Genomic DNA, 24,003 nt, shown 5'->3' with positions numbered 1-24,003 from the left:
TGAAATCACATACTCAGCATCTTCGTACAGTGTCATGTCATGGTACATGTTTCCTTCCAATAGCAAACTAAAAAGTTTCATCCCAGCTTGCAAAACTTATCTGAGGCTAAATTTGAACTCAGATCCTCCTGAATTTAGAGCCAATATTCTATCCACTGTTCACCTAGTTATCCCTTTACAGATTTTAATTATCATATCAATATCAACTATTCCATATCTAACTAAATGTTGGCTATTGCTCATCTATAAGGGATAATTGTAGTGTACCCCACAAGTCTCTTAATGGAAAGAAAACCAAGGAATAAGTTATTTTCTTGAGACATATGAAGGATACAATTTTTCAATTGAAAAATGAATGCCGCAAACAGCCCCAAAAGAAAACTTCAGAATGAATACCAATTTCATGGAGGGAAAGTTGTTCCATCTGATGTGTAGGATTGCAAGGGAAAGATTTCTTAATACTGGGATCCAAAGTCTCTACTTGGGCCACCCCTACCAGCAGATGGTTATGCTCAGAAAATTCACTCTCCCTCCTCTTCAAGTGTTAGGTTACCAGATGTCCTCTGTCCTGCCAGCATTTTAAAACACTCAGTTTCACAATCAAACAGTTCTTTTTGAAAGTGAGGTATTTGGTTTTTTTTTATTCAAGCTTTTAGAATTCCAGTTTAAATTTGTTCTCTTTTATCTTCCATTTCCAACTTTTCTGTTCTCCTTTTAATTCTTTGGTGTCTAGTAACCATATTCCATAAACTCTTTTTGATTTGAGAGACAAAAGTTGGGAGGAAAAGATTAGTTACTGCCAAGGTCATCTTCATGAAAAGATATTGAATCATAGTGCTTCAAGGCTTCCAACTAGGGAAAAGCTGTTACTTGATCCTGAAAATTTCAATGACTAATAAACTGGGTTTGTAGATCAATTTTTTATCATACCAAATTTAAAAGATACAAGTGAGGTGATTAAAACATATATTCTCAAATGATCTACTGGTCCAAAAAACTCATAGGTAGATTATGGGGAAGGAAGAGTAGAGATGGGATTATAGTATTCATTTCCATATATTTTACAAGTAACAACATATATGTGCATTACTATACGTATGTGTAGTGTATCAGAATTCAACTATACCTACTGTGCAAAAGAGACAGAGATAAACAAGAGAGGAAAAGAAGGAGGGGGGGGGGAGAGAAATGGAATGAGAGAAAAATGGAGTGAGAAAAAAGAGAGACAGAGACAAAGAAAGAAAAGAAGAATAAAAAAGGAGAGTCAGATAAAAAAATAAAGAAAGGACAGAAAGATAGGAGAGGAGAAAGTATAAGAGAAAAAAGGAGAGAAGAGAATAGAAAGAAAGGAAGGGAGGAGAAAGGAGAAAAAGAAGGAAGGAAGGAAGGAAGGAAGAAAGAAAGAAAGAAAGAAAAGAAAGAAAGAAAGAAAGAAAGAAAGAAAAGAAAGAAAGAAAAGAAAGAAAGAAAGAAAGAAAGAAAGAAAGAAAGAAAGAAAGAAAGAAAGAAAGAAAAGAAGAAGAAAGAAAGGAGTATGTAGGAAGGGAAGAGGAGGAAGAAAGGAAGAAAGAAAGGAAGGAAGGAAGAAAAGAAAAGAAAGAAAGGAAGGAAGGAAGAAAGAAAGAAAGGAAGGAAGAAGGAAGGAAGGAAGGAAGGAAGGAAGGAAGGAAGGAAGGAAGGAAGGAAGGAAGGAAGGAAGGAAGGAAGGAAAGAAAAGAAAGAAAGGAAGGAAGGAAGGAAAGGAAGAAAAGAAAAGAAAGAAAGGAAGGAAGAAAGAAAGGAAGGAAGGAAGGAAGGAAGGAAGGAAGGAAGGAAGGAAGGAAGGAAGGAAGGAAGGAAGGAAGGAAGGAAGGAAGGAAGAAAGAAAGAAAGAAAGGAAGAAAGAAAGAAAGAAAGAAAGGAAGAAAGAAAGAAAGAAAGAAAGAAAGAAAGAAAGAAAGAAAGAAAGAAAGAAAGAAAGAAAGAAAGAAAGAAAGAAAGAGAGAAAGAAAGAGAGAAAGAAAGAAGAGAAAGAGAGAGAGAAAGAGAGAGAGAAAGAGAGAGAGAAAGAGAGAGAGAAAGAGAGAGAGAAAGAGAGAGAGAAAGAGAGAGAGAAAGAAAGAAAGAAAGAAAGAAAGAAAGAAAGAAAGAAAGAAAGAAAGAAAGAAAGAAAGAAAGAAAGAAAGAAGAAGAAGGAAAGAAGGAAAGAAGGAAGGAAAGAAGGAAAGAAAGAAGGAAGGAAAGAAGGAAAGAAAGAAGGAAGGAAAGAAGGAAAGAAAGAAAGAAAGAAAGAAAGAAAGAAAGAAAGAAAGAAAGAAAGAAAGAAAGAAAGAAAGAAAGAAAGAAAGAAAGAAAGAAAGAAAGAAAGAAAGAAAGAAAGAAAGAAAGAAAGAAAGAAAGAAAGAAAGAAGAGAAAGTGAGAGGAACAAATGAATGGGAAATGAAATGGGAAAATGTCCCAGAATAAATGGGAGATGGAAATTCAACACCTAACACAGTGCCTAACTACTGTTTCCTCAGTGGGTCTCAGTTTCCACATGCTTCTCATACATCAAACATCTCTCACACACTGTTATACTAGTACCTCTCCAACCCACAGACAATCCTTCAACCTAGGCTGATAGAAATAATAAGCACAGCCTTAGTTGGTCTTCCTAACCCTCCTGGTCAGCTGGAAGCACTATTAGATTCCCTTTGACTTACATCATTTAGCCTTGTGGTGAAGCAGGAAGAACAAATACCCTCTAACATAATGACACTTGTACATGAAACCCTTACAAGGGTATATGTTTCCCCTAATCATCAGCCAAGTCTTTCTTTTTATTTTCTTTTGTTTGAAGAGAAGTCCTATTTTCTACCTTCCTCTTAATAAATAGCTCAGCTGAGTGTTGTGAAAAATAAAATTTACATTCCCAACTCAAATCCATCATCTCTCTTTAAAGGAGGTTTTAACCTGAGATCTATAAACATCTTTTAAGAAACATATTTTGATATCACTGGTTTCTTTTGTATTTACAGGCATTTTATTTTAGGGATTTGAAAACATTATTTTAAGAGCTGATCTGTAGGTTTCACCTTCCTGCCAAAGGGGCACACCAAAAAAAGTTAAGAATTCCTCCTTTAAAGAGGGAGAACCTGATCTTTTCTAGTTCCAACTATTAAAGTACTATATACTATAGACAACTCAAAGAATTATCCAGGGTAATTTTGATTATGGGGGATTTTGTCATTGCATAATAATTTAATAACCTAATTCCCAACTAAGAAGCAACTCCACTGGATAGATTTCTTTACTTAATCTGCTGACTCTACAATCTAACTCCTGTATAAGATGCAACTCCATTGTACTCTTATAACAAAAACTCATAAATGTTGGTCTATTAAAAAGATGAAGGGAAAATATAAACAACTGTAAATGTAAATTCCTCTGAGCAATTCAGTCTCAGTGACGTAATACTCCATATTTTTTAATCCTTATCATTATGTCCTCAGAGTCCCATAAGCATTAGACTCTACTTACTAACTCTATGACCCTGAGCAAGCAACCTAACTTTTGTCTCCCTCAGTTTCCTCAACTGTAAAATGGAAATAATAAAGGCATCTTCCTTGCAGAGTTGTCAGGAGGGTCAAATGAGAAATTATTTGTAAAGTGCTTAGCAGACACAATAGTAGACACAATATAAATTCTTATTCCCTTCCTCTAATCCTCCTCTGCCTTTTGGCTTGTGGTTGATACTAATGTTTCTTTTGTTTGTTTGTTTTTCCGGTTATACATGTACATTGATTTTTTTAAATACACATTTCTTTATGAGTCATGTTAGGTGAGAAAAATCGGAACAAAAGGGAAAAACCACAGGAGAAAAAAAAAAAAGAAGAAGAAAAAAGGGAAAAAAATAAACATAGCATGTATGGATTTACATTCAATCTCCCTGGTTCTCTCTCTAGATGCAGATGGCATTTTCTATCCAAAGTTTATTGGAATTGCCTTGGATCACTGAACTGTTGAGAAGAACCAAATGTTTCATAGTTGATCATCACTCAATTTTGCTGTTACTGTGTACAATGTATTCCTGGTTCTGCTTGTTTTGCTCAGCTGATGCTGAGTTCCTGCAAAACTTTCCAAGCCTTTCTAAAATCAGCTTGTTCATCATTTTTATAGAACAATAATATTCATTACTTTCATATACTATATCTTTTTCAGCCATTCCCAAATTGATAGGCATCTATTTATTTTCCAATTCTTTACCACCACAAAAAGAACTGTTACAAACATTTTTACACACGTGAATCCTTTTCCCTTCTTTATTATTTGCTTGGGATACAGACCTAGTAGTGACACTACTGGATCAAAAGGTATACACAGTGTTATAGCTCTTTGGGCATAGTTCCAAATTGCTCTCCATAATGGTTGGATGGTCCTCATATTTTAGATGAAGGAGTTACAACAAATAAAAGAATAAAGATGCAATTGACTTGCTGGTATTTTGGGGTCAGCAAAGCTAGATTACTATCTGGACCTACAGGTTAGGAAGTCAGCTGTTAAGGGACTGAACCTCTCAGAAGAAATTCCAGCAATGAATTATTTCTAATAGCTGTCCACCAAGCTCCTCCTTCTCCTCACCCCCACCTCTTCAGCTCATATTGGTGCATCTCAAGTTATAAGAGACCATAGAGATCTAATCCAATCAATTTATTTTACAGATTAGGAAACTAAGGTCCAGAAATATTGACTCTAGACCATTTCACAACCCAGCTCAAGTACCACTTCCTTTCTACATGAGACCTTTTCTAATTTCCCCTTCCCCTCCTCTCCCAGTTGTTGGCGCTCTCTTACCATTCCTCCACAAATTATTTTGTATTCCCAATCTATTATTTTTAATATGATGCCTCTTTTTCTTTAATAGAATAACTCTTGAGCTCAAGGGTCACATGCTACCTAGAAAACTCAGCACAGATCTTTCCTGCTCTGATGAACTTGGAGTCTTTAGATTTGACAAACTTTCGTTCTTGATGAGACCTGAAAAGCTAGTCTTCTGTCCAATCCAAAATTAGGCCCACTTCTACACTAACATTTCTGGCTGGTAACTGCCCACTAGGGGCTAAGATTACTTAGATTAGATTAGATTACTTAAATCAAACAAACATGTATTAAGTAACTGCCACATGAAAGACATGCAGCTATCTAATACTTACAAACTCCAAGGTTATTTTAGGGAAGAGAAAAATAAACTACTAGGTGGATAGAGTGCTAGATTTAGACTCAGGAAGAGCCAAATTCACTCAGCCTCTGTATGTCTCAGTTTCCTAATTTGTAAAATGAGGATAAGAATACTTAACCTCCAAATTTTTTTATAAAGATAAATGAGATAATTGTAAATTGCTTTGCAAGCCTTTAAAGCATCATCTAAATGCTAGCTATTATTATTATCTTCTCTGTATTCAAGAATGCAGAAAACTGTCTGTCAATAACATCTGGTGTTTAAACATTTGCCTTCTTCAGAGTTGGTAAGCTTGGAGCCTTGAAGGTCAGCCCTGTTTATAATATAGGGAAAACCTCTCAGAGGCAGAAACTGCCAATTATATTTTTTATGGAACCCCAAATGTGAGTGCTATGTCTCATCACATTATCTAGACTTTGAATTTCCCGATGATTCACTTATGGTGGAATTTGATTCTGGGCCAGCATTGTCACTCATAAATGCTGAATTCCTTCCCTCATTCCAAGGAGATGTAATCTCCTGCTACTTATTTCACAGACATAGCAACTCTTGCCCTGACATGAACTCCTCTTGCCCTAAAAGTGTGGATGGAGGACAGGAACTTTTGTCCTGGATTACTCAAGTTAAGAAAGGAAGTCCAGTGCCTGCCTTCTTTCTACTAGGACTCCAGTCTTACCTGAAAGTTTCAGGCTCATTCATGGCTCAGAATTCCTTGTGTCTTTAGATAGAGCAGTGAAATAATTTAGTAATGTAACTTTAAAAAATAAGATTTTATTGATATCTTTGGTTTGTTTACATTACCATTGTTTGGGCCATTTTTCCTCCACCTCCCAGAAAGCTATCTCATATAGCAAATATTGTTATAAAAAGATGAAAAAGAAAAAGAAAATCAGTGTAACTGATCAGTACATTGGAAAAAATCTTAAAATATGTCTAATGTACAATATTTGACTTACCTTTTGTAAAGATATGGGGCAGGAGTGTCTTCTTATAGTTCTTCTTTCCAGTAATGTTTGTTCTTTATAATTTTGTAACATCCAAAATTGTAACATCTTGATTTTGTCTGTTTTTTCACATTGTTTATATTTTTCTTTGCTTAACTTCATTCTGCATCAGTTCAATTATATCTTTTCATTCTATCAATATTCAAATCTACATCATTTCTTATGGTATTCTAATATTGCATTATATTTGTGCATCACAATTTGTTTAGCCATTCCCCAATTAATGGGCATTTCCAGTTCTTTGCTAACACTAAAAGCACTACTATAAATATTTTGGTATCTATGGAGACTTTCTCCTTATTAGCCCAGTGAAGGGCAGCAGGAAAAGTCTAAAAGACTCTGAGTCAAAGTATATGGACATTTTAGTCATTTTTTTTTGCAATGCAAACACCTTCAAGTTCCCCACTTATATCAACTCTAGGTTGGTTCCTTCTCTTGGCTTAATAAACAACCTATTCAAAAGAGGCAGAAGGAAGTTGTAAGGAGAAGGGACAAAGGCTAGAAGTGGGAGTAACTTTAAATTAAGAAGAAAGGTTTAACTGGAACACAATACTACACATCCTTTTTGAAATCACTTGGTGTTACTCTGTATCATTTATTTATATATGTATATAACACACACATACATATATATACATATATATATACACACATACACATATATGTACATCTACACTCTCATATATATGTTGTGCTCACTTATCTGCATGTTTTATGCCCCAACAAAAATGAAAGTCCCCAATAGCAGGAACTGATTTCATTTTTTTATCTGTTCCTCTGTGCCTAGTTCAGTGCCTGGAATATAGCAAGGCCTCAGTAAAACCACCAAGTTGTTGAAAGGGAGTCTCCAACTGTTTAAGTGTCTCAGGCTGGGTTTGAACTTTAGTCATTAGAGTTAGAAGGGGCCTTAGAGACCATCTTGTCCAATATTCTCCTTTTACAAAAGAGAAACTTAAGACCCAAAGGAAGGGAAATGACTTACTTATGGTCACACACAAAATAATTAAGTTAAGTTTCAAGCACAGAATACAAAACCTGTATTTGTTCAACTACAGAAAAATGCTTAGAGTAGGAAACTGGTTCTGCTGGTCTCTCCCTAGACTATATATATTGCTTAAATAGGGGAAGAGAATGAGCATTTATTAAGCACCTACTATGTGCCATTCATTACTTTGTATAAATACTATTTCATTTGATCCTCTCAATAATCCTATGAGGGAGGAATAATTATTATCCTATTTTTATAATTGAGGAAGCTGAGACAGGCAGAAGTTAATGATCACAAAACTAGACTTTGGAATTCTATCAGTCATCTTTGTATGCTTTGTGGGATCAATTACAGTGCCTTGCAGAGAGTAGCTGTGTGTCAGGGACAGTGATTTCATTGTAGTGAGCAATGGATCCCTGTTGCAGATGAAACATAACTCTTAATTACAGGGATCTGATAAGCAGCTATTACAAAACAATGAGGGAGTGGCACTAGATAATTACCAAGATTTCTTCCACTTCTAAATCTTATGATCTACACTAGGATGATTTCAGAGAGGTCTGGAGAGACTTACATGAATTGATGCTAAGTGAAATGAGCAGAGCCTGGAAATCATTGTACACAGCAATAACAAGATTATACAATGATCAATTCTGATGGACATAGCTCTTCAACAGAGATGATTAGGACCAATTCCAATGGTCTTGTGATGAAGAAAGCCATCTGTACCCAAAAAGAGGACAGTGGAAATTGAATGTGGACCACAACACAGTATTTTCACTCTTTTTGTTGATGTTTGCTTGCATTTTGTTTTCTTTTCCATTTTTTTCCCTTTTGATCTGATTTTTCTTGTGCAGTATGATATTTGTGAAAATACATATAGAAGAATTACACATGTTTAACATATATTGGACGTCTAGGGGAGAGGGGAGGGGGAAAAATTAGAACACAAGGTTTTATAAGGGTGAATGTTGAAAATTATCTATGTATATATTTTTGAAAATAAAAAGCTTTAATCTAAAAAAAAAATCTTATGATCTAATGAAAGACCATCTTCAGGTGTTTTAGTAGAAGAAAGAAAGAAAAAGAAAGAAGGAAGGAGAAGAAAGAAAGGAAAACAGAGAAAGGAAGGAAGGAAGGAAGGAAGGAAGGAAGGAAGGAAGGAAGGAAGGAAGGAAGGAAGGAAGGAAGGAAGGAAGGAAGGAAGGAAGGAAGGAAGGAAGGAAGGAAGGAAGGAAGGAAGAAAAAGGAAGGAAGAAAAAGAAAAGGAAGGAAGGAAGGAAGGGAAGGGAAGGGAAGGGAAGGAAGGGAAGGGAAGGGAAGGGAAGGAAGGAAGGAAGGAAGGAAGGAAGGAAGGAAGGAAGGAAGGAAGGAAGGAAGGAAGGAAGGAAGGAAGGAAGGAAGGAAGGAAGGAAGGAAGGAAGGAAAATACCTTAGTTGTCAGCCTGCTGATAATGAAGCCTTCTGAACTTAATTAGGCTGATTTATAGATAACACATGCAAAGTTTGTCTAGAGACCTTCATGCAATGCCTTTTACTTTGGTAGTTAAGAATTTGCCCTTCAAATTTCCACCTCCATAAACATGGGGTGGAAAATAAGCACAACATCAGCAGAAACTTGCACATAGCTAGTACTCACTAAATACTTGGTAAAGGAATTAATGAATTTATGAATAAATACATTCATGAATTAGCAATACTGGTAACAGCTGCTGTTTTGGAAATGTATTTAGTACTTTCAAAACAATTACTCGAGCAGCTAGATAAAGTCCTACTTACTCCCAAAGACTAGTCTGTTCAATTATAAGGTTAATAGGACAAGAGGGAGTCAGGGTGATAATAATATAGAGTCCTAGAGGACTTCAAATTAGGGAGATCTGAGTTCTAGATCCATCTCTGATATAAAACTACAAGCTCTTGAAGCCTCCAGACAACCATCTCAGAATTGGTGGGCGTTTCCTCACTAGAAGTTCCCTAATGAAAACACAGGTCTTATCCCCAAAAATACAAAGGCAATAAAATGCAGGGTAATCTCTCCTTCCAACATAATGTGGATGAGGTGAAGATTCTAGATTCTGCTTAACTTCCTACCTATTTTAAGGCCACAGAGCACAGACAGAAATCTCAACAATATAGTCAGTGACCTTTCAAATGTATGCCTTTGGTGGCTAAGTGAAAAGTGGAATAATTTAATGCAACCCATTCCGGAACTGGAAAAATAACATAAAGTCTTTCTTCTGTTAATTCTGAGTCATTAGCTAATCTAAGCACAGCACATCTGCTAGAACTGCATTACTAATAGATTGAAGCATGGATGGAATCTTTGCCCTATCCGAAGTATTCCCACCTTGGGGGAGGAAAGTCTACTTGGTAAATACTAACCAAACCATAATCTTATTGCATTTATTCTGTCCTGTTTTTCCAGTAGAGGCTGTATAATATTGCATTAGCCAGATAATTCTGCAACATAATGTAAATGACATAAGGTGTGTGCTTGTGTCTGAACATGATTCTGAGGAAGGATTTCTGCCAACCCATCTGTTTCTCTGGGGATTCTGCCCAGAAGTAATTCAGTTAAAGTCTTAAAAACTACCGACTACCTTTGGCAGGGTGACCCTAATGATTGAAAATGAAAAGTTTCTGAGCTAGAGGGACTCTCTGAGAAAGAGAAGCCATCAGTGAAAGTGACTCATCACATCTTGTCAAATCATTAAAGCTGTGTGATTTCATCACAGAAGATGACAACTCCTTCCATCAACCATAACTTAGGAGATAAATTTAGGGAGTTGGATGAGACTTAGAGAACTTGTGACTTGCCCATATTCACATACCTATCAGATGCAGGATTCAAGGTTCTATCCTGAAAGCTATCTGGCATCTACTATATCATATCTCTTTTACTGCCATCTCCATCCTCTCTCCCTACTCCTCAGAAATATCTCAACTGCTGGTAGCTGAGTAGGAAAATAAGAAGCAAAATTTTATAAGAAAATAGCAAGAATTATATACGTGGATCTTTTTTGTTTGCTTGTTTTTGTTTTTTTAATTAACTAATTAATTTTATCAATTTTTACAACAATTTTATGCATAAGTAATTTTCCATTGACAATTACAAAACCTTTTGTTCCAACTTTTCCCCTTCTTCCCTCCACCCCTTCCTCCAGATGGCAGGTTGATCAATACATGTTAAATATGTTAAAGTATAAGTTAAATACAATATATGTGTATATGTCCAAACAGTTATTTTGCTGTACAAAAAAGAATCGGACTTTGAAACAGTGGGAAGGAAATCAGAAATGCAGGCGGACAAAAATAGAGAGATTGGGAATTCTGTGTAGTGATTCATAGTCAACTCCCAGACTTCTTTCGCTGGGTGTAGTTGGTTCAGTTCATTACTGCTCTATTGGAACTGATTTGGGCCTGGTCCATCAGAATTGATCATCATATAGTATTGTTGTTGAAGTATATAATGATCTCCTGGTCCTGCTCATTTCTATGTGGATCTTTCTTAATAGAAAAGTTTCATTTTCAAAGGAAAAATCATGATAATAATAATATCCATGTCAACAAGCTGGCATGGGAATCAAATGAGATAAAATAACATGAGCAAAGCACTTTATAAACCTTAAAGTTTATATATAATATATATTTGTATATTTACTACATATTTATGTGTGTGTGCATATACATTTACCAAGCATTTACTACGTGCCAGACACTATGTAAGATTTTGGTGATGATACTGAGGTATATATATACATACATATTATATATATATACACATATATATACACACAAACACATACATATATGTTACATATATGTGCATGTAATAAATATATACATGCATATATACATTTTATATTTATAGATCTATATTTATACCTATAACTACATATCATTACTATTATTAAGGTTTAAATGCCTGAATTTGGGCATACCCTAAAATTTCTTCAAATATGACTTTGTAATTTAACAACATGTCTCTTTTAATTTTAAGGTAGTGTATATAGATGCAGTAAGTAACAAATTCATTTGAATGGAAAAATGAACAGAAAATATGCATTCTCTTCAAGTGTAGATACTGGCATAACAGTAATGCCCTCCCCCCATCATGTATACATACACAGTCCTCATGCAATTTTGGGGAGCCACTACTTTACTGACTGGGTTGCAAGGTTTGGGGAATGAATATCCGTGAAAGTCACTTCCTAATAAGCAAATTGTATATTACATTCTAACTCAATTAAAGTCATTAATTTTATTTTTAACGTTTACTTCAGATTTAGTTTAATTGGTGTAGTGAATAAAAAAATCTTTTAAGATTAAATATTCAATAAATGTTCTCCATTTTAAATAAGTAAATTTCCAGGGTATACAGCCAAATAAAATGTGATGTATATACCTATCATATTGAGATTGTATGCAATGCATGGGATGAATTTTTAGATGTGAGCTTGTTGGTAAAAAAACAAATATAAGAGAGAGAGATTGTCAGCCTGGTATCATCCCCTAGGCTTGTAGAGTCTCTGGTTGCAAAGTCAAGTTATTGCCCACAAACAGCCACATTCCTTTGTTCTTGCTAATGAATCTTTTTTTTTTTTTTTTTTTTTTTTAACAACATAAGCCCCTGTATCAGCAGGATGGATCTGTTTTTCTTTGGCTCTGCTAACTCATCAGCTAAAAATGTATCCTGAGCTGCTTTTCCATAGGCAGGCAGCCTCAGTCCCAGCTGTTCAAAATCTCCTTTTGTTTCCTTTCTCATTTCACATCCTGCACAGTCCTGGTCTGACCTCCTTTCTTCCCTCAAATCAGAGAAGTTGAGAAATCTTCATATCCCCAAGAACTTAACATTTGGATAGATATTGAGGGCAATATGGTGTAACATGGAAAGAGTATAAGGATTAGAGCAGAGGACATGGGTTCAAATTTCAGCTCTGCCATTTACTTTCTATATGACTTAACCTCTTCAGGCCTCAACCAGTTTAACTGAAAAAAAAATTAACTTCCTTTCCTTCTTCCTCCCAACTTTCTTGTTTGCTTGCTTTTTATCCTCTCGTCGCTTCCTTCTTTCTTTCTCTTTATTTTCTCTCTCTTTTTCCTTCCTTCTTTTCCTTTCCCTCCCTCCTTTTTCTTTTCCTTCTCTCTTTTCTGTTCTCTCTCCTCCCTCCCTCCCTCCCTTCCTTCCTCCCTTCCTTCCTTCCTTCCTTCCCTCCTTCCTTCCTTCCTTCCTTCCTTCCTTCCTTCCTTCCTTCCTTCCTTCCTTCCTTCCTTCCCTCCCTCCCTCCCTCCCTCCCTCCTTCCTTCCTTCCTTCCTTCCTTCCTTCCTTCCTTCCTTCCTTCCTTCCTTCCTTCCTTCCTTCCTTCCTTCCTTCCTTCCTTCCTTTGTTCCTCCTCTCTTTTTTTCTTCTTTTTGACAGGGTCTCCCTATCTCACCTACATGGGAAGTGCAAAAGTCACTTATGGTATGATTCTAATACTGATCAGTACAGGAGCTTTGATTTCTTTCATTTTTCCATTCTAGACTCATTCTCCTTTCTATAGGCAGCCTGAGGGTTATCCCACTCCAGGGACTTGCCATATTAGAATTCCATCTAATACTAACACCTAACTTACTTAATCTCAGAATTCTAGGGCTCAGAATTCATGAACTCAAGAACTCATAAACTCATGAATACCAGCCTCTGCTTCTTCATCAAGGATTATAGGCTACCACTAGGGCAAATTTGACATTACTACAATGTCAGTAAGCAAATTCAAGCTATAATGAAGTTTATCTATTCATTGATACAAGCTCCTAAAATTCCTACTTAAATGTAATGTCCAGGCTAGTTTTCTGGAGGATCTCAAGACGAGATCCTTAGGAAACAACTAGCCCAACTCTTTAATTGTATAGGGGAAGAAACTGAGGCCTAGGGAAATAAAATGATTTACTCAAGATGACAAAGCTAATTAAAGACAAACGCAGAATTTTAATCCAGGCCGCTTAAGTAACTAAATTTCACTTCTTTCTAAATGATTTGAAATAATTGTCCTATTATTCTTCCCTTCAGTTAATCCAAGTTAATGACTTATCCCTTTAGTTCTAGATCATAGGCCCTGTGGTCATCTGTAAACTCTAAAATCACTATAAGGCTGGGTAGTTCCCAATTAAGTCAGATTCCTGGGTCACTTTAATTATACTCATAGTGAAACAGAACTGAGCTGATTTTAAGGAAGACCATCTGCCCTAGTTCAATTTCCCTTTCATAATTTACCTTCTATTTATAAAAATGGTACCAAATTGGGCATCAAAGGTAGCCCTCACAGCACTACTGAATATAGTAATCACAAATTTATGATTTATTATCAGCAAATGTTTGATTTGCTCATGTAAAAATTTCTTGGGTGAAAAGGGGACACAAATGGAAAAAATTTTCGAAGATCTAAGAAGCTGGAATTTGAACCTGGGATTTATTTCTTTCCCATCTCTGTGATTTTGGGAGTCATTCCTCTCTTATTCTGTGTTTGACTGAAGGATCTTTAAGGTCCCTTTCAATTCTGATGCTCCATAATTTTATGATCCCCATGATTCACATGTGACATAAATGTGGCCATTTTAGAGACATTAATTGGGTAAAAAAAAATCTAGTTTCTGGATTGATTCCTGTCACTGCTTGTCAAGATTTCTCCACAATGGTTCCTCTTCATTCCATCACATAATGTCCCTTTAGCAGAGCAAATTTTAAGGTTTGTGCTCAACAGGGTCTTTCATTCTTCCTAAAGGGTTTCTGTATGAGTTTTGCTACTAATTAACAAGTCCCTTCCTCTTTCTGGGTTTGTTTACTTCCCTATAAAATAAGACAGTTAGATGATCTCTAAGGACCTTTCTACCTCTGAGATTCTATGACAATCAGAGTTATTGGCAAACCTATGGGAAATATTCCTAAACCAAATATGGATGAGTAGAGCAAATGTTTGATCAGAATCTTTTTTGCTGCCCACATCTGACACAAGGAAAAAAATATTTCTTATGCATAGGTAACATTCAAGTATCAATGCAAACATATATACCCTGAACTTTTGTAAAGAAGTTTTAAAAAAATCTCTGGGCTGCCAAATATCATATGTGTGTGTATAAAAAATTCACCACTATCAAAACTGTCTATACTTAGTTGAGGGGAAAGGACCCTGGTTTGGGAGTCAGAAGATCTGTTTGAAATCCCAGCACTTTTTCTTACAACCCATATTTTTGGGGGGCAATTTACTTCCCCTAGTTAAGTCTCAATTTCCCCATCTATAACCCTCCCTTCTGGGCCCAAAGAAAGAAAGAAAACATGTTTATTAGGTATATCCTATGTGCCAAACACTCTACTAAGTCTACTAAGATAAAAATAGAAAAAGTGAGATAATCCCTTTTCTCAAGGGCCTCTTATTCTAATTGAGAGACAATATGTAAAAGAAAGTTCAGTAACAGGGTGGATGGAAAGGCCCAGATTCTAAGGATATGTCTTCTGTGTGGCTGGCAGACCTAAAGGTCTTTAGCATACAATAGGTCTTCATTTCACTAGAAAGATTAGAGTCTGTAATTTTTAATCCAACTGATGTGAGTTGTCAAGAGATTACATTGAATTCTGAGTCCCAATACAATGAAGATGACAAGAGAAGGTTAAGTAATACAGGGAAAAAGTTCAGCAATAATGATGTCTTCCATAGACCCAGCTACACCCAGCGAAAGAACATTGGGAAATGAGTGTGGACCACAACATGGCATTTACACTCTTTCTATTATTGTTTGCTTGCATTTTTGTTTTTCTTCCCAGGTTATTTTTACCTTTCTAAATCTGATTTTTCTTGTGCAGCAAAATAACTATATAAATATGTATGTGTGTATATATACATATATATATATATATACACATACACATATATATGTATGTATATATATACACACACACATATATGTATATATATACACACATATATATGTATGTATGTGTATATATATACATATATATGTGTGTATATATGTGTATGTATATATATATATATATATATATATATAGTATTTAACATATACTTTAACATATAAACATACATGGGACTACCTGCCATCTAGGAGAGGGTGTAGAGGGAAGGAGGGGATAAATTGCAATAGAAGTTTTTGCAAAAGTCAATGTTGAAAAATTACCCATGCATATATTTTGTCAATAAAAAGCTATAATTAAAAAAATGGTGTCTTTCCATCACCAAGTAACATGGAGGAGAGGCAAAGGGAAGATAAAGAGGGGAAAGTAACTCAAAGGCCTTTATAGATTTTGGATATAGGAATTGAAAGAGCGGGAAAAGGAAAACTCTAAAACAATAATTGTGGGATCCTACAGTTTTCAAACTCAATCTCTTCTTTGCTCCCTACAACACAAATCTCCCAAAGCATCAACATTATGCTGTAAATAGTCTAGATTCCTCCCCAGAATTCAGTGGATACCTGGCATAGGAATCTAAAAGGATTTCCCATATGTCTTTTAAGGCTCCTGTTTGATTTTTTTAAAACTTCACTGATCTTTGTAACAGTGATAAGGAGACATTTTTCTTCAGTTTAAGCAGTTTACATTAGATTCTCTAGGCCTAAGGGCTTTCTCACAACATTTCCCTTGATCTGAAGAATATATTCTCCTATTCCTCATCTCTTGGAATATTCACTCAGTCTATTTCTGTCATCTCTACAGAAACAGTTTTTAAAGCTCATTCCTTTCTGATATCCATCCCTAATCAGAGCCACAACCATGGAGAAAACAAGCAGGACTTTGTCCCAGAGTGCTGAAATCTAGAGACTGCTGATACTTTATTGTGCTCTCTTATCAGGTAGGAAACTACTGGATGATGTGCTTCCTCTGCTTCCCAGACCAAAGCCATAGGGTAAATGTGCTCCTCCCTAAACTGGCCCCCATCCTACATGCTCTTACAATCTCCCCAAAATTGGTTTCATATGTCACTAGTGACCCATCCTCACAAGAAATTTTTCTACGGTTTCTATCTGCTTCTCATTTTTTGTGGTGATCACCTTTTATGCCAAATATGCTTATTAAAGCTCTATGATTATTGCTGCTGCTTTCTGACTTTTCCATTATTTTTTACCCCTACCATCTGTAAAATGTTATTTAGCCCTTGCTGAAAGCATGCTTTGTAATAATTTTTTATTTTGTATCAATTAATAAACAAGTTTATATTAACTGTATTTTATATGCTCAGCATTGTGCCTGGTACAATAGGCACTGTAGATATAAAGACAAAAATGAAACAACCCCTGCCCTCAAGGAGTTTACATTTTATTGGAGGAGACAAATATGTAAATAAATATATAAAGAAAACACAGAAGATAATTTTGAAAAGAAGAGGACTAAGGAGTTGGTGGGATCAGCATTTGTTTTTCTTCCATTTTCAAAGACGACCATGGCATCAGGAAGCAATTTCCATAGCATGCAAATAAATTGGATTTAAGTGAGGAATGAACTGTGAAAATTCACAACTTCACTTTTTTCTCCAGAGACATCTGTGTGCACTGGTAAGATATAGATCAGAATGATTAGAGATGGCCCTGGAAGTAATAGGAAACCGACTGAGACAACACCCATTCAGTGACTAAAGCTAGATCAAAAAAGAGGCAAAGAATGGCCTCTTTTACCTGGTCAAAAAAAAAAAATATATATATATATATATGTATATCAATCTGGGATCAGCAAAATCTTCATGTAGAAGGTGATGCTAGAACCATGTCTTAAAGGAGATCAAGATTCTTAGAGGCAAAGTCTTAGACACAAAAGACAATCAGTGAAAAGTCATGGAGACAATTAATGCAGTGCCATGTATGAAAAATAGCATTTAAGCCAGGTAGACTTAACTGTAGAATACTGGGAGGTGAGTAATGAATAATAATGTTGGAGAGATATGTTTGGGTAAGATTGTGAAGGACTTTAAATGCCAAACAAATACGTTTACATTGGACCTAGAGAAATTAGAGAATTACTAGTTTATTGAGCAGATGAGTGACATGGTCAGACTGGAAATTTTAGAAAATCATTTTGGCAGCCATGTGAAGGATAAAATGGAAAAGGGAGAGACATAAGACAGAAGTACTAATTAAAGGCTTTTGCATTATTTCAGATGAGAGGTGATAAGAAAGTCAACTAAGTTTGTTCTTGTGGGGTAGTATTAGCAGCTGGGAAAGAATAGTGTCATAAAAACACATTGAAAAGAAAGTACTATATTTAGACATATTTCCTCCTTCAGTTACAACATTAGGTCTGCAAAAGAAGGAACCATCTTCCTTTTCTTCTATGATCTCTCACATTTAGTATAGGATTTTTATCATAGCAAGGATTTATCCAATTAAATTTGTCAACTTTGCAGATAAGTTGGAAAAAAAAAACAAGAAATTTTTCAATTAAATGAGATATGGACTGAGAGTGAGGAGTTAAGAATAATGTTAAAGTTACACACTTGGGAGACTGGAAAAGATGGTGGTGTCCTCAACACACAGAGAGATGTTAATAAGGGTGGTTGTGACTCCTATTTTGCCTGTGTTGAATTTGAGAAGCCCAAGGACATCCAGTTTGAAATATCCAGTAGGTACTTACTAATGTGGGAATAGATGTCAGGAAAAACTAAGGCTGAAAATAATCTGCAGAGAGATAATCCCATGACAGAAATTGGAGCATAGAGAGAGAAAAACGGGAAAAGGGTAGGAGTGTCACCTTTGGAGAATATTCACAATTAAAGACCATGATACAGATCCAATAGAGAAGCTAGAGGAGTGATCAGACAGGTAGGACAAGAAGTAAGCATTCATTAAGTGCCAACTATAGATCCAGGGGATATAAAGACAAAATATTTAGGGATATAATATATAAAATATATATAAAGATATAAACAAAAATAGAAACAGCAAGGACATATAAATATATAATATATACACAGATACATTTTATATATACACACACACACACACAATATAAAAGCAAAATAGATATAAGATGATTTTTATAGGGGGGTAATAGAAGATGGGAAAGAGTAATGTCACAAAAACACACAGAAGAGAGAGTGTTGCATTGGCTCCTTCAGTTACATCACAAGGATCCTGAAAGAAGGAATCACTTTTTTTGTCTGTGATCTCCCACAACACTTAGGATAGGATTCTTCTCATAGCAGATATGGATCAGGTTTAATTTGACAAAAAACTGTTGTGTGTCCACCCACATAAAAGGCTTCTTTCTAGGTCATACAATGGATACAAAGATCAAAAAGGCACATTCCCTTCACTCAAAGAACTTAAAGTCCAGTACCCAAGATAAGATAGATACACAACTAACTATAGTACGAAGGAAGACAAACATGGGGTTTTGGGGGAAAGAAGGTCATATTCAGTTGTGGAAAAACTTCAGAAGAGGAGCTAACATATGAACTTGGCTGTGATCAGTGGATACAATTTTGATAGAGATGTGGAGAGAAGCCTTTCCTAGTGCAAGGTCAGAGTATTATAGATTTAGAGCCAGAAGAATTCCTTAAAGATTAAATACACTCCCTTCTCTTCTCTCCTACCGAGTGAATCAACCCTTATCGAAAAGAATAAAGTAAAAGACAGAAAAATAAACAGTTGACCAAAACTGGTCTGACCATCAACTATGTCTGACATTATATACAATATTCCATAGCCATAACTTCCAGATCTCATTATGAGGATAGGGAAGTGTATTTTCCAGGTCAAGGATGGTTCAATATAATTGCAGAGCTTTCAATGTCCATTTTTCATTCTTTCCTTTTACTTTTCTATATTTTATACACAGGTTTTAATAATCCCACTCTGAATAAACACATGTATATCTTCTGATAATTCTCTGAATTTTTTCATATTTTTTGGCTATGGTATTATTCCATTACATTCATGAAGCACAGATTTGTTTTATCTCCCTCTACTTAACAGGCACCTACTTTGTTTCCAAGTCTTTGCTTCTACAAAAAGTGTTGCTGTCAATATTTTGGTGTATTTAGAACCTTTCTTTTTTCCTTTGGTTCCTTGAAGAATTCATGGGATTCAAAGGGTTTTATCATAATCTCAAACTGCCTTTTCTAGTCCAGTTTAGCTAGGTGGCAGAGTGGATAGAAAACTGGACATGAAATTAGGAAGAATTCAAAATTCAAATCCTGTTTCAAACATTATTAGTTTTGTGACTCTTCACATGCTACTTAGCCTCCATTAGCCTTAGTTTCGTTATCTGAAAAATGTAGACAATATTCGCACAAATCCCCCAGAGGTGTTGTGAAGATCTAGTAGTGTGAAGATCACTTTGTAAAACTTAAAGCACTGTGTAAATATTAGGTATTATTATTCTTTGTAGTTCTGCCAGAAGTGTATTTGAGTGCTTGTCTTCCTTTGGCCCCTCTAATATTGCCTACTTGTCTTTTTTATCATCTTTGCCAATTTACTAAACATAAGGTGAAATCTCACCCTTTTTATAGAGAAAAGTGATGCCCAAGGTGGCGAATGGGTAAGTGGTGACGCCAATATAAGTCAGTCGTCTAATTACAAATCTGTGGCTCTTTCCACCATACAATCCCACCTTCCACTTTGAACAAAACTAGAAAAACAGAAAAGTGTAAAATGGTTGGAAAATAAGAAAATATTTAGTCTTGCTGAAATGTGAAACATGTTGAGGTTGGAATCCTTCTATCAAGGGTTTTCAATGTCAGACTTCATGTTGTAGATCATGGAAAGCAGTTGAAAGATTTTAAACCTGGAAATGACAAAGTCAGAGTTGTGCTTTACAGAATATTAGTCCTGTGTCTCATAAACTGGAGTAGAGAGAAGCCTAAAGCAGAAAGATCATTTAGAAGATTATTTCAATAGTTCAACAGAATAGTAATAAAATCTGAACTGAAGGCAGGTATGCAAATAGAAAGGCAAGAGCAGATGCAAGAAACATTTAGAAGGTAGAAATAATAGAATACAGCAACTTGTTGCTATGTCTTACAAGTTAGTTTTCTTTTTTTTCAGCATGAATCTCTTGGATTTATTGCATTATCTTCTAGAGCCTCCCTGATGTTAGTTGTCTTTAACATACAAGTTTGCTTACTTGAATTTATATTGTGCATGTCAGTTTTTATTTTCTTCACAATTACCTTTTCAGCTAGGTAGTGAAATGTAGAGGGGATATAAAAACAAGAAAGAAAATACCTGCCTTCAAACAAGAAAGAAACTACTTGTACATAGATAAGTTTAAAAAAATATATACACAAATAGTGTATATACTAAACATATACACAAAGTCATTTAGGTGTGAGAGAGGAAGAAGTGCTAATAATTGAGGGGGAGGAAGAGGTATAAGACTGGGAAGGTTGGAGAATGTTAGGAAAGACCTCTTTTAGGAAGATGGTATTTAAGTTGAGACTAGAGTGGTTTGGGATAACAGGTGATAGGAGCGGAGGTGAGGAGGAAGCATATTCCAGATATGGGTAACCTACAAGTATTACCTTGGCCATATTACAGGCAAAGGTACAGAGGCTCAGGAAGCCATGTTGATGCTAAATGACAGAACCAGAACTTGAACCCACATACTAACTGTGTGATCTTGTTCAAGCCATTTAGACCACCATGGGTCTCAGTTTCCTCATTTGTAAGGAACAGATGATTTCTGAAGTTTCTTCAGGCTCTAAATCAAATTAAAATTCCTGGAACTTCCTTGGGGAAGTCAGGGAATAAACCTTAACATGGAGATATATTATTGCAAAATCTTAATGGGAACACAGGAAAGGGGAATATGATGGACCAACAAAAATGAGGGCAAAAAAAGGAGAAGAGGACCTTTGAACAGAACACATGGGAGTGTTCCTATTTAGAGAAGGGAGTAGGTAGGGGGTGGGGAAAGAGTAGTCAGCAAAACCTAGAATGTCTACTAATTGAAAGTGAAGAGGAACTAAAGTTAACAGATCTCTAGAAAGACTATGTCAAAGGTCAGACAGTAAATATAGAAAGAAAAGAGCATTTCCTGGGAGCAGCTGTTTAGACTCAGGCTGTAGTGTTAGGAAAGTTGCCACAAGGTAAGTGCATTTTATAGGAGAAGACCTCTCTTTCAAAGACCAAAGGGAGAGAAACTTAATGCACTAATCTGGGGCACATTGTATGGTCTAATCAAAAGTATTTAACACCAAAGTTCAGGACTATAGAGGAAAGAGATTAGACAAAATACATGTTATAACACAGAATCTCTGTAAAAGATGGTTCACTACTTATACCCAAATTTAGTGAATAACAAGAACTATACATGTGAGATACTTCAACTGAAGAATAATAAAAATAATTAGCATATATATAGTATTTTAAAATTCATAAAGCACCTTAGTAATATCATTTAAATAGTGTGTTATGGTTTCAAAATACTTTACAGATAGTATCTTAACAATTTATGAGAAATCCTCATTTTACAGATGAAAAAATTGAAGCAGACAGGCTTCTCAGGGACTTGCCTAGAGTCATACAGTTAGTCATTGAGCCAGATTTGAACTTAGATATTCCTGAATCCAGGTGCAGCACTTTGTACATAGTGCCACTTAGAATCATAGATTTTGAACTGAACAAGACCTTAGAGATCTAGTCCAACCCCTTCCTTTGACAGATATAAAAAAGACTCAAAGAGAAGAAGAAATTTGGCCAACTTTGCATAGGTTACAGTAGGTTACTTACTTTTTTAATTCAATGATTCCTTACAATTGGAATAGGGGAATATATAGGAAGGCAGGCAAGATGAAGTAACAAATTAATCATTTTTTCCTAGCTTTCTCATCTTTCTTAGAAATATGAATCAAGTGTATTTTATTGAGCACACAGGGTTTTCAGTGTCTAATCTAAAATTCAGTGGAAATTATTAGCAAGAAGACTGGAGCATGGGGGGAGGGGGAAAAGTCATCTTGATATATTACAGGCTATATTTTTTTATGATTTTTAATGATTTCTTCATTTTCCAGTTCTCTCCATGATCCTTTTTATCTGGGTTCTTTAGACCTTAGAGATAATCTAGTCCAAGGTTGTGTCATGGAGCCCTGTGACAGGTGAAACCAATGAATCCCTTGTTAGAATTATGTTCTTAAATGTATAAAACAAACGCATAGATCACAAAGGAAACAATTATATTGAAATAGTTACAAAATAGGTTTTAAAAATTCACAACTCCAGGTTAATCTAACTTTCTAAATTGATGGATGAAGAAATAGAGGCCCAAACAGGAAAGTACTTTGTCCAGGGTCCGAGACTCAGCTAAGCCAGTTTTGAAAATGCACATTCTTTCTTTGCATTAAAAGCATAGGATCAGAGATTTAAAGCTGGTCGCAAGGATCCTTCCTAGTGACTTTCTTACCCTACAGAATAACTGGCGAATAACTACAGAATAACATTTTTCACTTATTTTAGTTTCACTTCACCCTTTGCTTCCCTTCTCTCTTCATCTGCCTCCTCCCCTCTTGCCAGCATCACCACCCCCTTTTTCTCCCACTCTTTCATCCTAGGCACGCCCCTTTCACTTAGCCCCGCCCCTCTTCCCCAGCTCCTCCTTTCTTTATTCTTCGCTCTGCCCTTTTCCACTTAGCCCAGCCTCCTCATGTCCCAAGTCTTTCTCTCTCCTCTCTCCTCTCCCCACCTCCTTCCCCTTTAACCCCGCCCTTCTTCTACAGACCTTACTTCATCCTCGCTTCTAGCTCCACCCCTTTCCCCTTAGGCCCTCCCCTTCTCATTTCCAGCTCTATATCTTTTCTCCCTCATAACCCCACCACCTTCTCCCAGGCTCGACCAGAATGAATGACAGGTTTGCCGCCGCGGCTGCTCGTCATTCTGATTGGTTAGACAGGACAGTGACGCGAGCGGCACGCACGATAGGTGGGGCTGAGGCTCTGGGGGGCCGGGCTGCAGGGCGGGGCCCGGGGCTCCGGGGGCGGGGGAGCCCGGGAGGCGGGAGGCTTTGGGCTGTTTAAGCGGCCTCCCCAGCCGCCGCCCGGCCTGCCCGGCCCGGGCCCCAGTCGCCCTCCCTCCGGCCCTGTTTGTGGAGCCCCAGCCCGGCAGAGCTGTCTCCGGCGGGGACGGGGGGGCGGGCGGCCGAGCGGGCAGTGTCCGGAGCAACCTGAGCCGGAGCCCAGGAGATGAGGGCCCTGAGCCCGCGGGGCCAGCCACACTAAGAGCCCAGGCGGAGACCCCGAGGCGCCCGGAGCATCCATGCGGTTCAAGAGCCGATTCCAGCGGTGAGCATCAGTCAGCTCAAGGCCTTATCCCGACCCGGCCCCGTCTCTCCCGTCCAGCCTAGAGAGGATCCTATTCCGCTCCCTCCTCCTCGGGTTCTGTCCCCCAGGAGCAATCCCCCTCCATCTCCACCGGTGGATCTCAGCTCCAGCTTCAGAATCTTTCCCCAGGGACGATTCCAATCCACCCCCTGCTGGTGAATCTCGGCTCCAGCCTCTGAATCTTTCCCCAGGGGCGATCCCGTTCCACCCTCTGGTAGATCTCCACGAATGGATCTCTGCTCTGGTTCCAGGATCTCTTCCCCCGAGAGTAACCCCTCCCCCTCTCATCTCTTGGAGTGGATCCTAGCTCGGTACCCACAATCTTTCCCCCTGCTCCCTCGAGGGCTGATCCTCATCCCTCCTTCCGAGGGTCTCTCGTTGTGGATCCTATCTCTGGGTAGGATGTCCCCAGTGGAACTCTTTCGTAGAAGCGATTCCTTCCTTCCTCCTCCTCTTCTTCCTCCCTCCTTCATCTCCCTTTCTTCTCCTCCTTCCTCCCTCCCCACCCCGCCCC

General features: G+C 37.0%; 1 protein-coding gene across 2 annotated transcripts in view; it reads left to right on the top strand.

Annotated features, from left to right (window-relative positions):
* MMD (monocyte to macrophage differentiation associated) overlaps positions 1–24,003 on the top strand; it is a 106,288-nt gene that overhangs the window by 58,748 nt on the left and 23,537 nt on the right. The window contains exon 1 of one of the 2 annotated variants that reach the window (XM_074261841.1): positions 23,138–23,450. The exons of the other annotated variant lie outside the window; for it this stretch is intronic. Within the exon in view, the coding sequence (XP_074117942.1) occupies positions 23,425–23,450 (26 nt within the window). The 5' untranslated portion in view covers positions 23,138–23,424. Of the gene's footprint in view, positions 1–23,137; positions 23,451–24,003 lie in introns of those variants that run through there. 2 annotated transcript variants of the gene reach the window in all.

The sequence above is a fragment of the Sminthopsis crassicaudata genome, chromosome 4 (genome assembly GCF_048593235.1).
Source record: "Sminthopsis crassicaudata isolate SCR6 chromosome 4, ASM4859323v1, whole genome shotgun sequence".
Lineage (NCBI taxonomy): Eukaryota > Metazoa > Chordata > Mammalia > Dasyuromorphia > Dasyuridae > Sminthopsis > Sminthopsis crassicaudata.
The sequence above is the reverse complement of the archived record's forward strand: the minus strand, read 5'-3'. Positions and strand labels throughout refer to the sequence as shown.